This window comes from Denticeps clupeoides, chromosome 17, assembly GCF_900700375.1.
Source record: "Denticeps clupeoides chromosome 17, fDenClu1.1, whole genome shotgun sequence".
Classification (NCBI taxonomy): Eukaryota; Metazoa; Chordata; class Actinopteri; order Clupeiformes; family Denticipitidae; genus Denticeps; species Denticeps clupeoides.
In genome coordinates, this window is record NC_041723.1 from 5,536,810 (window position 1) to 5,551,911 (window position 15,102).

The 15,102-nt window shown below is 41.9% G+C and overlaps 1 protein-coding gene across 3 annotated transcripts; it reads right to left on the reverse strand.

Annotated features, from left to right (window-relative positions):
• Positions 1 to 1,102: 1,102 nt before the first annotated feature.
• ehf (ets homologous factor) lies at positions 1,103 to 8,834 on the reverse strand. Of its 3 annotated transcripts, none has more exons than XM_028958495.1 (9): positions 8,689 to 8,834; positions 5,795 to 5,903; positions 4,712 to 4,969; positions 4,347 to 4,397; positions 4,091 to 4,147; positions 3,014 to 3,082; positions 2,861 to 2,905; positions 2,536 to 2,731; positions 1,103 to 1,882 (listed from the first exon to the last, which is right to left on the reverse strand). In XM_028958495.1, the coding sequence occupies exons 2-9, from the start codon at positions 5,892 to 5,894 to the stop codon at positions 1,783 to 1,785; spliced, it is 876 nt and encodes a 291-aa protein (XP_028814328.1). In that variant the 5' UTR covers positions 5,895 to 5,903; positions 8,689 to 8,834; the 3' UTR covers positions 1,103 to 1,782. The 3 variants fall into 3 exon arrangements, with proteins under 3 accessions (XP_028814328.1, XP_028814329.1, XP_028814327.1); XM_028958496.1 differs by having other exon boundaries at positions 4,718 to 4,972; XM_028958494.1 differs by having other exon boundaries at positions 4,712 to 4,972.
• Between the last annotated feature and the right edge of the window lie 6,268 nt (positions 8,835 to 15,102).

Below are 15,102 nucleotides of genomic sequence, written 5' to 3' on the forward strand. Positions count from 1 at the left end.
AAAATAATTAAAGAAATAATTTAATGAATTAAATAAAATAATTCCATAATCAGATTCACTGAGTCATTGAAATTGATGTTGTTTCACCATTCATATAAATGAAGCTGTAAATGCATGCACACCAATTTTTAAGACATATTCCAGATTTTGTGGCAGTAGCCTAGTGGGTAACACACTCGCCTATGAACCAGAAGACCCAGGTTCAAATCCCACTTACTACCATTGTGTCCCTGAGCAAGACACTTAACCCTAAGTTGCTCCAGGGGGAAACTGTCCCTGTAACTACTGATTGTAAGTCGCTCTGGATAATGGCGTATGATAAATGCTGTAAATGTAAATGTAAATGTTGTAATATTATAAACAAATAATACACTGCAGTAGTGTAATGCAATGCAAATAATTAAAAATAGTCTCATTTTTTCGTCGCTCATTGAAGCACCAACAAATAACCTGCACTTTAGAGCATGTGGATTAGATTCAATAATAATTCTAGCCACCCATGCAATGAATGGCCAATTAGCTCCACTGGACTGTACCGGAGACAATTCTTAGCACCAACATGAATACGAGGGCTGCAGTCTCTGTGTTTGAGTAGTCACTGGGTGTCAGTAGTTTTGCTGGCAGTTGTCGTTGGCACCAAAATCAAGATTGCTATTGCACTGCATGAGCAAAACCTTCTGTCTGCTGTCACGTGAGAAAGGACACAGGCGGAACCGATAGCACATTGATTCATGGGCAAATTTTGTGGTCTTGTGCAAAGAGACAAAAACTATTATAGCTATGGAAAGAAGATAGCGTGGCTCTGGAGGAGTGGAGGAGGTGGAGGATTTATCTGGAACAGAAGGGTGTGCTGACTGATAGGATGCTTATCACCACCACTGTCTCCGGCCAGCCAGGCCCCTTTCCGGCCCGGAGCTGCCAGGGTGCTGGACAGGGCTGAGCCCCACTGGCATTTCATGGCATCGCTGATATATCGCTACTGTCCAGCTCCGAGCAGAGACCAAGGGCTGCGTTGGGGAGATACAACTCTTTGTGTCATATGAATATGAATGTGAACCACAGAAATAAAATTGCCATTGACACAGACTAACAGAAGATGCAATAACAATGCATTCAATTTTAATGTATTCATGTATTAAAAAACAAAAAACAAAGTTTATTCAAAGATTACTTGATAATATGCTTCACATTTTGGGGATTTAGGGCAATGTTAAAAGCAACAGAGTTTTATGCAAAACAACAATAAAAACAAGAATAAATTGAAAGATGAGTGACACCTGAATGCTGTCAGCAGTCGGAATCGCGGCTGCTGTTGATTCAACAGAATGTCCTGTATTCAATGTGTTTACTTGGGAATTCACGTGAAGCTGTTTTAAATTCAAATGAATACAGTGGTAGTGGACAGAGAAATTGCAACAGGGATGTTTGAATGGGAGGGAAAAAGGGTGTTTGTGGAGGGTGTTGCATTTGGTAAATGCATTAATTATTAATTAATCTCTCTGTAAATTCAATTTATTTTTTTAAACAATATTCCCAGTGCCTTAACATGGTGTTAACCATTTTAATTCCATGACATTGCAATACAACGTTGCCCCATTGCAAAGATTTGCTTTCAGTTCTACAAAATACATAGAAAATGCTTTAAAAATTTGTATGTACATGTACACAGTTTTTTTCTTCATGATAAAATGCTTTAAAAAGTTTATAAGTCATCATATAAATAAATGGAAAAGAGTTTCACTTGGCGGTTCCAAAAATGAAGGAGAAGTTCTCAAAAAGACGTCACTTCTCCGATTCCCTCCAGCCTCGAGCGTTCCTTCCGAATTTGTAGACCAACCTGCGTCCGTCAACACGCTCCAAGATCTCCCGTTTGTAGTAATACCTACAGGGAACAGGAACAGTTTTGATATTTTACCTCATTCTTCACAGGGCACTGAAACATTGAATATCATGCAAATAAATCATCTTTTCATCGTTTAAATATGAAAGGGAACCTCTCTCTCACTCACTCACTCACTCACTCACTCACTCACTCACTCACTCACTCACTCACTCACTCTCACTCGCTCACTATCCACAACCGCTTGTTCCTACTCAGGGTTGTGGCTTCCAGAGCTCATCGTGGAACACTGGGTACGGTGGACACTTACCCAGGCGAGGCACCACCCAGGGTCACACACACCATTCACGCACACAATCACACCTACGGATGCCTGTAAAGGTCCGAGCACATTTCACATAAAACTAAATAACTTTTTTTATGAATATCTAATCACAATATTTACATTTATTTATACAGTCAGTATAATTTTTATTGAAATTGGCAAATTACCTTTTTCATTAGATATTGACATGCAGATCATGCAAATCCTTTTATTATTTAAATTGAGTAGTATCATTCTCACACACTGTCTCATAACTGATAAAAATTGAGGCTCTCAAAACCATACTCCCCTGACAGTGTGAAATAATGTCCATATAATGATATATTATTTGTATATTAAATTTAATGGCAATAACACCCAGTTGCTGTACCTCATAGCCCGGCTCAGCTTCTCGTAGGTCATGCTGTTGTTGTTCTTCTTTTTGCCCCACAGCTGTGCTACCGCCTCGGACTTGAGGAAGCGGAAGACCCCTTCTGACCGGTCCTCCCATTTGATGAGTCCTGGGTTCCGTTCCGGGTTAAGAAGGATGTCTCGGATAAACTCCCAGAGGTGTGTGCCCCGAGGGTCTGAGGAGAGCATGAAGGTTCAGAGAACAAACAAGAGACTAAATTAACAAACTGATTATGATTCTTCAAAAAATTCTCTACAAATTAAGCTAAATGTATTTTCCATCTCTGAGGGGAAAAGGTACCCACTGTGCTTTTTGACCTGGTGAGGACGACTGTGTAACCTCTTTAGGTCTGAAATGAAAAAAAATGCAAGGTCACAGGTGGAATAGTGAAAAAGCCCTCAGAGACTCCCTGCCCTGCTTGCTCTCACCCACCCGTCCATGAAGACACGGGACATACCTGGGCTCTGTGAAGAGGTAGAGCTCACCATTACAGAAGGTACAAATGATGGCTTGATGTCAAAAAAGCCTGCAACAACAACAAAGAACTTTAAAGTCTTCATTACACATACAGTACAGGCCAAATGTTTGGACACACCTTCTCATTCAATGTGTTTTCTTTATTTTCATGACCATTTACATTGGAAGATTCTCACTGAAGACATAAAAACTATGAATGAACACATGTGGAGTTATGACCTGAACCCAGTCCAGATGGTTTGGGGTGAGCTGGACCGCAGAGTGAAGGCAAAATATGGCAACAAGTGCTAAAAACCTCTGGGAACTCCTTCAAGACTGTTGGAAAAGCATTTCAGGGAGAGAATGCCAAGAGTGTGCAAAGCAGTAATCAGAGCAAAGAAACTAGAATATAAAACATGTTTTCAGTTATTTCACCTTTTTTTGTTAAGTACATAACTCCACATGTGTTCATAGTTTTGATGCCTTCAGTGAGAATCTACCAACGTAAATGGTCATGAAAATAAAGAAAACACATTCAATGAGAAGGTGTGTCCAAACTTTTGGCCTGTACTGTATATGTCATTCCTTAAAATCAACTAAAATAAATACAGTAGTCAACTACATTTTTTATTTAAGTCTGACAGAAGGGTTCATTTTATGGTGTGTTTTTCATTGGCAAGAATGAGATCTTGAAGACAGATACAACTGACTTGCTGTCTTAAAAACTTTTAACAGCAGCATTTGATCATGTTGCCAGAGAAGAGAGTCTGAGTAACGGCCATGAAGGTATAACTGACATCGCTTTGGGACACCTGTGGTATTGAGGTGAAGCACAACGTTACCTTACAGTAAGGTAACAGGGTGTCAGTGCCACAGCGATTTTTTTTTCCTGCTGTAATGATACAGTCACTGTATCTGTTCATTCATGACTCAAATGTTCTGCATCGCATGGTTGTTAATGCATGGTTTTCAGTTGCAGCATCCTGGGAATGCTGACGGTCTTTGCTGAGCATCTAATCACATCACATCGGTGATTGGTCAAACTAATGATAATAATAAGAAAGACATGTTTGCCTACCTGGGGATGGGTAAAAACTTTGCTCTTCTTTGAACTGATGAATCGTAAATTGAAAATCTGTGTGCACACAGACAGACAGAAAACATTGTGTAATTGTAAAGTTCTTTTTAGTGTTACATCTACCCACTAAATGTGACTTTTTGTGGGTTTCAAAGTGACACTATAACCCACAGGGAAGAATGTGGACAACCACATTTTTCAAAGTGAACAAAAATGTCTAATGGGGATTAGATGTGCAGCACTGCAGATGAATTACCTTCTATTTCAGTCTTATTGTCCATTGTAAACATGTCTGCCCCATACTGACCTGTGAATATTTAAAACATATTCATTACCAAATATGCTTCCAGAGTTACGTTCATTTACAGTTCCTGGCTCGTGTTTATTTCTTGCCAGTTTTATCATAGTGGAAGAACCTGCCGGTCCAGTTTTGCTCTTCCAACTGAATAAGCTGCTTATTAACTGATAACCTTAGCTGACAGTAAACAAATATCCATCTATTTCCTTGTTTCCAAAGTTTCAAAATGATCAGGCATGTTACTTAGAGCACAAATAGTATTTCTATAGCCTGTTTTGCAGCATGTGTATGCTTCTCATGTATTAGTGTACAGTGAAAAGTACCATTACACTCAGACAGGCTCTGGTACAGAATAGGTCCCACGCTCCCTGCTGCACGGGTGAAGTCCTGGTATGTCATGCTGCAGAGTTGCCGGCCATCCACGTCAAAGTTCTGAAAGGGGATGCTGGTGGCATCGATCTGGTGCATGTCCAGAGTCTGCTGGAGCCACTCCCAGACCTGGTATTTGGACCAGTACTGAGGCTGCAGGTCGTGGGTCCACGCGCGGCCGGGGTAGTCGGGCGTCACCATGGATACCGAAGCTGCTGTGAAAATGATTACAAGTTACATGCCTCGGCCTTAAAGAGAGACTATGTTTGTCTTAATTTTAGTTTTTTTTGCGTCAAGCTGTCTTTTTAGGTCTTGTATATGTCCATACTCATTTTATTCTAGTAAATATTCAGTTGACTAAAAGTCTGAGCATTTTGGTCATATTGAGTCTAGTTTTAGTCATTTGGTCTAATGTTAGTCAATGGAAATTGTATTTTAGTCTCGTTTTTTAGTAATGCAATTCTATTTAACCCAGTCAAAATAGTAGAAGTTCTTTTAGTTAAACCCATTTCATAATTAAAACAATGTTATCCTATTATTATATTATTGTTTCCTTATTGACTAAAGAATACACTATAGCCATTCTAGACAGGAAAGACTCTCTTATTTGTTCCATGTTTTTTGACCACACATTCGGCTTTCTTTTCAATTGTCATCATTTTCTCCCAGCCATCTACTCACCCTTCAGAAGAATCCTAAAAACGAATTACTTCCACGATCGCGCTACGATATAATAAATAATAACATGATTAAATGAGAGGAAATAACGTCTCATTTCGTCAATGAAAATTAAGAGACATTTTAGTCTAGTTTTTATCTTGTTAACCATATTTTGTCTCGTTTTTATTTGTAAACAATATTACATGATATATTTTGTTATAGATATCATCACATAACCAGTATTTACGTCTTGCCTCTTCCTCGTCAAGTCAAAAGGATTCGTTGACGAAGATATTTAGTCATAAATGTCGTTGATGAAAACAACATTAAGGGAGACTTTACGTCTTGCTAGTGGCACTTGGCGGCTGGGTTCTCACCGTCCGTGGCGGGGTAATGTGGTCCCCACGAAGCTGGCAGATGGCTCTCCACACTGGCACTAGGAAGGACACTCATGGTGCAGCTTGAATGACGGACCATGGTCCAGAGCTGGAGAGGACACAGCCATGACAGTGGAATTTATTTATTAATCCATTAATTTATTCATTTAAAACATATGACAGTAGAGGCCTGCTGTTGTCAGCCACTTGAGTCTCCAAGTAATGAGTGAAGTGAAAGCACAGCACACGGTGACACAATGAAATGTGTCCTCTGCATTTAACCCATCACCCTTGGTGAGCAGTGGGCAGCCAAGACAGGCGCCCGGGGAGCAGTGTGTGGGGATGGTAATTTGCTCAGTGGCACCTCAGTGGCCACCTTCTGATTACAGGGACGCTTCGTTATATGAATTACTGAAGGAAAGCCACCCGGTGCTATAAAAAAAAAAAACATTGGGTCACTCGACCTGTGCCTTGTGCAATGTCATTTGATATTTCTGGAGCACAAAGGAATGCTGTTTTCTGTGGTGAGTGTGTGTGGTTCTCTCGCCCACCTGATCACTGGTATTTGCATAGGAATGCGTTCTGGGTGTCTGTCTCTTTTGCATACATAAAAGGCCATCTGTTCCAGGCCTGAATCTACAGTTAATGATGGGTTGCTCATGTTTAATGGTGATGCTTTTTGTTTTTTTTTCAGCCAGTTGGTGTCGGAGGTATAAGACAAATATGTCCAGTTCCTTCTACTAAAAACAACGAGATTCCTGGTAATACGGCCCTGTGTTCTCCTGGCCGGAGTCTGCTATGTTTTGTGCTCAACTAATTACTTTGAGCACTAAATCCTTCGTTATTATCTGTAAATTAACGCGTGCTATCCAGTCGTTGCTCTGTCAGTCGTCATTTTACCAGCGTTTCATATGTTCATGTTAAGTGCCTTCCTTTAGCGTCTTTCCCTGCCACACTTTCCCGACAGAATGACAGAACATAGCACAAAGCATAGCAAACATGAAACATGAACACGGGACCAAGGTACCGGGAATGTTCCGGGATGCTGACAATCCTATTAACTAGAACAAGTGAAATCCCTGGTAGATCTGATTTTGTGGGCTTTCAGGTGTTCAGCCTGTCCACGTCCCCCATCACTCTAAACCCTGCGAACAGCGAGGAACCATGTTCCTAACAATAGGAAGAAAAAGGGTCACTTTTTTATTTTACAGAGTATGTATACATCATTAGTGCTGCGTGAAACGTTATTTAATTGTTGACCTTACTTCATGCCACCGGTACTATGGTATTTTATTACACTGAAAGTGATAGTGGTGTAACATGTAACAAATAAGTAAGAAAAGTAAGAAAAGAGGGCTAATGAACAGAAACAGCACACCTCAGAATTGAAGAATTTGAGTTTCTTATATGAACCCTTGTCACTTTATTTGCAATCAAGTTAAGGAACTTTAATGTCTAATAAGATAATAATGGGTTTAAAACATATAACAGATGGACCTGAGGTTCTTTTCGCAACAATCGCAACTTCTATCGCGGGACCCATGCAGCAACTTACGTTGGCAGCAAGTGCACCTTTCAGACACGCATCCCACGTCAAACCGGATCAAAGGCACCAAAATCAATACGGCTGCACAAACCGTACAAAAAAAAGCGCAAACGCTCAGTGTGTAGTTCAGGCTGCCGAGTTGAGATCAACACACTACAGCTCGTGTTTGGAAAGCGCTGACATCTACTTTCATCTGCCGCTCATCCTGACAGCTGACACCGGCGGCAGACCGGGATACTGCAGTGAAATAATCCCAGTAATGGGGTTAAGGTAAGTTTCTTCTGGCTTCAGTCTATAAAACAAAGAGGTCCTTCTCAAGTTTGACCCATTTCTTTCTTCTTCTTTTTTTCCCATTTTATTGATCTCTGCCAGGGTTGACTAATGCTTTTATAGAAGGCTATAAAAAGACCAAGCTATAAACAAACACACCGTGCAGTACCCATCACAGGAACCTTGAGGCGAGTCTCCAGGCCTCTTTCAAGCCAAAGTGAATATCTGTCATCAAAGGGCGGCTTTCTCCGGCCAGTACACACTTTCGGAATAAAACTCTCTCCTTCGGCCGTTGATAAGAATTCGCGATTAGGCTGAGGGTGTCCGACAAAAGTTAATGTTGTCCCAACTTTGACAGTGTGAATAATGCATTTTGTCCCTTTCCTTTAAGATTTTAGTCTGCAGGGTTGTTTCGTGTGACATTACTATTATTACAGTTAAAATGATAAAAAAAGGTGTATTATTATTTTCATCTAATTTGGGTAGGTTTTACTGGTCTGCTTTTATGTGCATGTGCAGATCTTGGTCATGCAAATGAATAGAGATGACATATAGATAATTTTGAAGAGTGTAACGAAAACTCTAAATGTGAATACACCTTTCTCACCAGAAACTTTTGTGTATAGTGAGTGAATAAGTCTACACATTAGTTATCAGCTTCAAGTTTCCTAAGAATTCACAGTGGAACGGGATTACAGGTGAAGTTCAACATGATCAACAGGAGAAATGTTAAGCTACACACACACACACACACACACACACACACACACACACTGTATTGTTCTCAGAACTACTCTTGATTTCAGGATTAGAGTGTCACTTCAGACTAAGACCTTTTTGCTCTAGTGAGAAACACTCCTTCAATGGAATGGAATTGGAATTACAATTAGGACAGAATTATATGTGCAGAAACAAGGAATGTATATATATATATATATATATATATATACACACACACACACACACACACATACATACATACACACACACACACACATACATTTATTCATTGCTTGTATATGCGTGTGTTTCTTGTAGAAAGAGATCAAAAACAGAGGAAGAAATGTAGATGTCATACCTGCTCAGTGAAGGAGTCTGGTGGCACTGGACCTGGGTGAGGGGACAGACACGCTGCCGAGGATTCTGCTCTGAAAGGTGCTCGTGGCAGCCTGAAGCGGTTTAATTTTGCTTCCTGTGATGAACCGTGTGCGTGTGTGTGTTACAGAGTGTGTGTGCGTATTACTGCGGCTCTGCCCCCGCCAATAAACTTTTTCTCTTCTTCTTCCTTATTCACCAATTGGCTGTGACTCCAGGCCAAGAGTGGCATTTGCATAAAGGTAGAAACTACAGGTGCGTGTCGCGAGCGCCTTTACCTATTATACTCTCACTAACACTTCCACAGTCAAACTCTCACCTCCAGCTCCTAACTTTACATGCCACAACATGGGGTAATAACCGTAAAAGCACATTTGTGCAAACAAAAAGCAGGTTTGTATGTTTGTGTGGCGCTGTGGCAGGCACAGGAACTTTAATAACAGGATGCTGTTTGGCACCCTCTGTAGGACATCCTCATGCATTTTTTTATTATGTGAGGAATGGCTGTAGATTTAGTTTTTATACATGTATAACTCATAATTGAGAAAAGAAAGAAATTTAAATGGCTATGAAAAATGCCATTTAACAAAATTAGGACAGAAGGTGTTTTTCAGGAACAGACCCTGAATTCAGCTGCTGTGCTTTCTTCCTGGTGAGAATCCACATGTGAATTTAGGGGAAAAATGTTCCGGATTCATGTCATACCTTATTCAAATCACCACATTGCTGACAAAACTTTTAAAAGACCTAATTCTAAGGGCTACCCCCCCCCCCCCCCCCCCACACACACACACACACACACATCAGTAAAATTCAGCAATGATTTCATACTAATAGTTGTGAAAATTAGATGTTTTTGTAATTGGTTTTGCGACAAACTCATTATTAGGATATGTTATTTTTTATTAACTGCTTAAAATGAATTAAATTAATATAATGACCAAATAGATGTATTCATGTTAATAACAGTGTTTAACAGATCGTCGATAAATATACAGATAGTAGTTAAATATTTTATCTGTGCACGGTAAAGTAAAGTGTACGTTCTAATCATAATAATTATCAAAAAGTGTCAATTATATTTCTTCTAAGGCTTAAGCTATCAAGTCTTAAGTCTTAAGTCTTATTCCATTGAAAGCATATGCTAAGGACCTCTGCAGTGACTGGATTCCCCATTCTTTTTCAGAACAAACAGAATCAAGGGTCTGCTCTGCCCAAAAACTGGAGCAGATGAATAAATAAATCAACATCTCACCTCAGCAAACATGCATCAGAATTTAAAAAGTCCAGATGGGAGCATGAAACATTTGTGAAAAATTACAGCCAGTTGCAGACTTCCACAAAGAGTCTTACTCATACTCATGTTACATGTATATCTGTCATGGCCAACACGCCTCCAACCCACCAGAGAGCGCCAGACCAACAGACAACGACCAGGAAGCGGAAATGAAAGCGGGCAGCGTCGAGTATAAAAGTCAGGTGACCCAGAGGAGACGCCACCCGCTCTTCGATTGAGATTCTTCACCAAAGACGCTAGCTCACTTACCCACGGCCAAATAATTCGACCCGTCCACGGCTTCCTCCCCGTCCTCACTCCCCGCCAGTCTCCCCCTCACAGACCAAACGCCTCCGGTCCTCCTCCCCAGCTCGTCCAGTGTCCTCTCCCTGTATGACAGCTTGTCCCCCCACTCACAGTATGTCTGCAAGTGCGTCACCGGATTCGCCTTGTGACACTATCACTTACGCGCTGTATTATGTCATTATATTAATATGTTTCAATGGTTCCCTTTTAAGTCAAACCGGCTTAAATTCATACTTGACAGACAGCGATTTAGTTTGGTTCATTTGTTGTTGAGGAGGGTGATAGTAGCCTAGTGGGTAACACACTCGCGTATGAACCAGAAGACCCAGGTTCAAACCCCACTTACTACCATTGTGTCCCTGAGCAAGACACTTAACCCTAAATTGCTCCAGGGGGGGACTGTCCCTGTAACTACTGATTGTAAGTCACTCTGGATAAGGGCGTCTGATAAATGCCGTAAATGTAAATGTAAATGTTGCCATGTGATGTCAAATACACATCACTGTTACCTTTAAAACTGTACAACCAAGCCTGTAAAATAAACAATATTTCGTGTTAAACCGCATTGATTCCCCATCTCGCCAGTTAACACGCTGATATGGGTGGAGAACAGATTACCAAGATGGTCCATTTCAGGCCCATCTTAGTATTCCAAATGTAAAAAAAACATCTATGTCATCTTTCCAAATGAACAACATGCCACCAAGTACAATCAGTGTGGTCCGCATCTTCGCTTCTTTCCTACTTCCTGCTTCCTACTGATTGTGAATGCATTAAAATCCATTGCAGGTCTTTACAAGGCACATTGCATAACAGGCAAACAAGTTGTCGCTATATTTCTATATTCCTGTAGAGATATGCAAATATGAAACTCGCCTCGCCTTCAGTTTGCAAGACGCGTCATGTGCATGAGCCTGAGAGACGGTTTTTGTCCGCATCGTGTTCAATTAGGTGCGACAAACGCGTCGAGACGCTTGATGTACGTTCCAAATGTAGCTCCATCCAACTGCTATGCCCCAGGGACTCAGCGGGGCCTACAGTCAGGTGCTGATAGCATCGTTGCGTTGAATGAATCAACGGCACAAAGCGCTGAAGTATCTAATAGGCAGAAGCCGGCGAAAGTCACGCAGAGACAAAGTCGTATTCGCTGTTAATTGAATCAATTTGCATTGGAGTTGGGATAACCCGCCAAATCAAACAGCCAAGCTAATCTGGGCTGCCGTAGTCTAATTACATGATGTCAGGACGGATCTTGACGATGCGGGGACTGATAGGGAGGGGGGGGGTCTGAGGCGCAGCCTTGGCAGCGTTCCCGGCGGCGTAACCATACACGTGGAGCAAGGAAATTAGCATGAGGACGGCGGCGCTCTCCCCGCGTAATCTTTCATAAATCCCCCCGCATGAAGCCGGATGAAGCCCTTATCGCGCTAACGCCCCAGGGGGCGATACGAGGCCTAACTGCCGGGCGGGCCTCGCGGCGCACCTTTCACCGGCCAAGCCGATTTTACCGCTGCAAGAAGAGCCACGGATGCTCCTTCCGTCTACCCATTCCACTCTCGTTTCTTTAATCTGCGATCTACATCGCAGGACCAACCGCATCGCAGGAACATCAGATGAACCGCGGCACCGTGCCTGGCCTGGTTTTCCACCGGGTCGTAGTTTTGGATAACGTCACAGAGAGAAAGAGTGAAAAAGGCACCGACGAAAGACACCGAAAAAGCGTCTCTCCCCTTCACATGATTTAACATGGTCCGAGGCCTCCGCTCCTCAGCCGAGGCGGGGTTCACGGGCCCTGCACATAGCCCCGGCAACATGGTTCCGGCGTCCGGAGACGGCCCTCTGAAGGCTGTCAGTCCCCGGGTTAGCGGAGCAGTCAGCGCGGCCGAGGCGACGGCATCCCAACGAGCAGAAACTCATTTAGACAACACACGCCTATTACTGTCGTGAAATTCCTCATTCGCCGTTCCCGTCATTACTTGGTTATCACGCCTGTTTCTGTCATCTTTAATACTTCACATTCCGATTAGCATATGATTCACAGGGAAAGAAAAATCATTTTATTAGGGTCAATTACAGCTACAAATGACAATTTCTCAGCCCAAATTGCAATTTTACGTTCCTTTTTTCCAAGAGAACAACGAGTGTGTAATTACTGTAATGAGCACGGCAACAGAGGAATGAATTATTCAGACTCTGCTTCCCTTTTTTTACGCCCCGACCCCAAATACTTGTCGATTTCCTGTCTGTGTGCGTGTTGATCATGTTCTGTGACAGGACTGTGTTATTACATGGTAGCTGGTGACATGATCCTGAGGGGAGGGTGGTCAATAAGCAAGAGCAGATTACCGCCCAGCTCTTATCATAATAAATCTGTGGCACCCAGGCCAGCCCGCACCTGCAAATCCGTCCAGCAGGTGGCAATGTTGCCACATGCAAAAAACAACAACAACAAAAAAAAGGTGTAAACAAATAATTAAAACACACAGTTGTCTAGTGGTATTAAAAAAAAAAAGCATGTAGTATTTCTCACCGCATTTGGGGACGCTTTGGTATGAAATGGTTGGGAGGGAGAGTCGACGGAACCTCGAGGAGAATGGATGGGAAAGGGGTGTGGGGGCGAGTTGGAGGAAGCCTCGAGATTTCAAGAGACTCCCTAATTACATCTGTGTTCCACCACTGCGCCGCGTAGCCGGAGGGCACCGGCGGCCTCTTGCGACGAGCTCCATCCTCCGTCCCGGCGCCCGCGTCGCCACCACCAGCGTGATGTGATTCTCACTGACTCATCACACCACAGGGCCCACAGCTACTGAAAAATAAAGACATTTTTGTAATTGTTACTCTTCTGATTTTGTAGTTGAGGAGACCAGGAAATGCTGACAGTTGTTTTTTTTCTTAACATTATAATAATTATAACACTAAACTGGTCCCAGAACATGATCTATTTAGCATAGGATATTATTCTATATTAAATCTGTCCATTTCACTTTAATTGCAGTCTCACTTAATGTGGGCTGCTGGTTTATACCTGTAACCATAATCACTGTTGACAGTCATGAATAATTGTAAAAGGGCCATGAAATCTGATTGGCTGAGAGACAGAATATAATGTTTCAATGCTCACTCACTGCATGCTTCAATATCTGGATTCCCCGGCTGATAATTGACTGTAACATGGCTGCATGTGTTATGGCTAAGGCTATGGTTCTATAATGAAAAAAGCAAGTGGTTGAATGGTCATCTTTTACAGTGGTATATATATGAAATTTGGGATCTCTTATTATTAGTAGATTATAGAACTATTTTTTAGATTATAGAACAAATACAAACACTCAAAGCTATGAAATAACATGCAAGTGTTTGCCTAGTGAAGCTGTTGAAATCAGAGAAAGAATGTGGGAATAGTTTTCCAAAGGTCCTAAAGGGGTTCATCGACTCTAATGAACCTGATTCGTACTTTCTTTTACGTTTCCTGTGTCAGATGTTCAAACAACCTTTTGATAGCTTCCACAGAGTAGATGTGGTATCAGGTAATGCATTTGTAGTATAGAAACTGACAACTATTTAAAAGAAGAAATATACATATTTCACAACGTATTTTGACCTTTCATTACTTCCATTTCACTGGGCAGATTCTATCTGGCCCTTTCTTCTCAGTGTTTGGCGTTGCGCTCTCTCTCTCTCTCTCTCTCTCTCTCTCTCTCTCTCTCTGTGGGAGCACGGCCGGTCGTTACCACGTACAAGGCAGGAGAGGGTCTATTATGCTCAGATAATCGTGTTTTTCATGAGTTTGGTTGACAGTGTGACTAAGAGCTCCAAGGCGCTGTGGTCAAATGAAATGTTAAATCAGGCCGGCTGAAAGGCAGGTGCGGCGCGGCGGAGGCAGAACAGTACAGTCCATTTGTTCCAAGTCAGGAGCATCTCTGGGCTCCTATTACATTCACTTTTCCAGCCGCCTCCTGCCATTAATCCAAGCGATGTTACTGCACACAGGAGAATGGCGTGTGTATGTGTGCTTGCGGGGGGTCCGGGTTTGTTGCCTTTGTTGTGAAAGATTATTAATGGTTGTAATTAAGCATGAATTATCACTACGATTCATCATGCTCAGTCATTTTCTTGTTTGTCTTACTGATAAAAAAAATAGAAAAAGTACTGGAATAAATAATATTCTTATAATAAAAGTCACCGAGAGCAGCCTTTGCCGTGTTGCTTTTTGGGTAATCGCAGGGTCACCCAGTGTGAGTCATTCTTGCTCCGGGTCTGCTGGTGCAACCTGGAAAATCCAAACATCACTTTACATGACTGTCAGCGGGAAAATAGTGTTTGTGTCGCCGGTGAGGATCGAAATAAACCCACTTGGAATGGAAGGGCGCGTGAGTCAGAGGAAGAAGTGAAAAATGGGAAGAAATAGGGCGAGAGAGCGAAACACACACAAGGAGAGGGAGACCAACAATTAGCAGTCCTACAGCCGATTCTGTAACTAATTATGGGTGAGCGATGTGACACTGAGGCTGTGGAGTGCAGTAATGGGATTCCTGCTGGTTAATGAACATGTCAGAGTCCTTTGTTAGGGTTGAAGGACATAAAGACTAGTTGATGTAATGACCACCAGACAGGTGGCCATCTATGTATAAGCACATACTGGGAATATAAAAAGTGTAAATGGCAAGTTTTTTTGATGTAAAAATTAGACCACAGTAAATCTTTTCAGAACTTTTCCCAGCTTTAATGTCACCTATTACCCATACAATTCATCTTAAGAAAAAAAAAATAGTTTGAATTTTAAACATGCAATAAAATGGTTGACATGGCAATGTT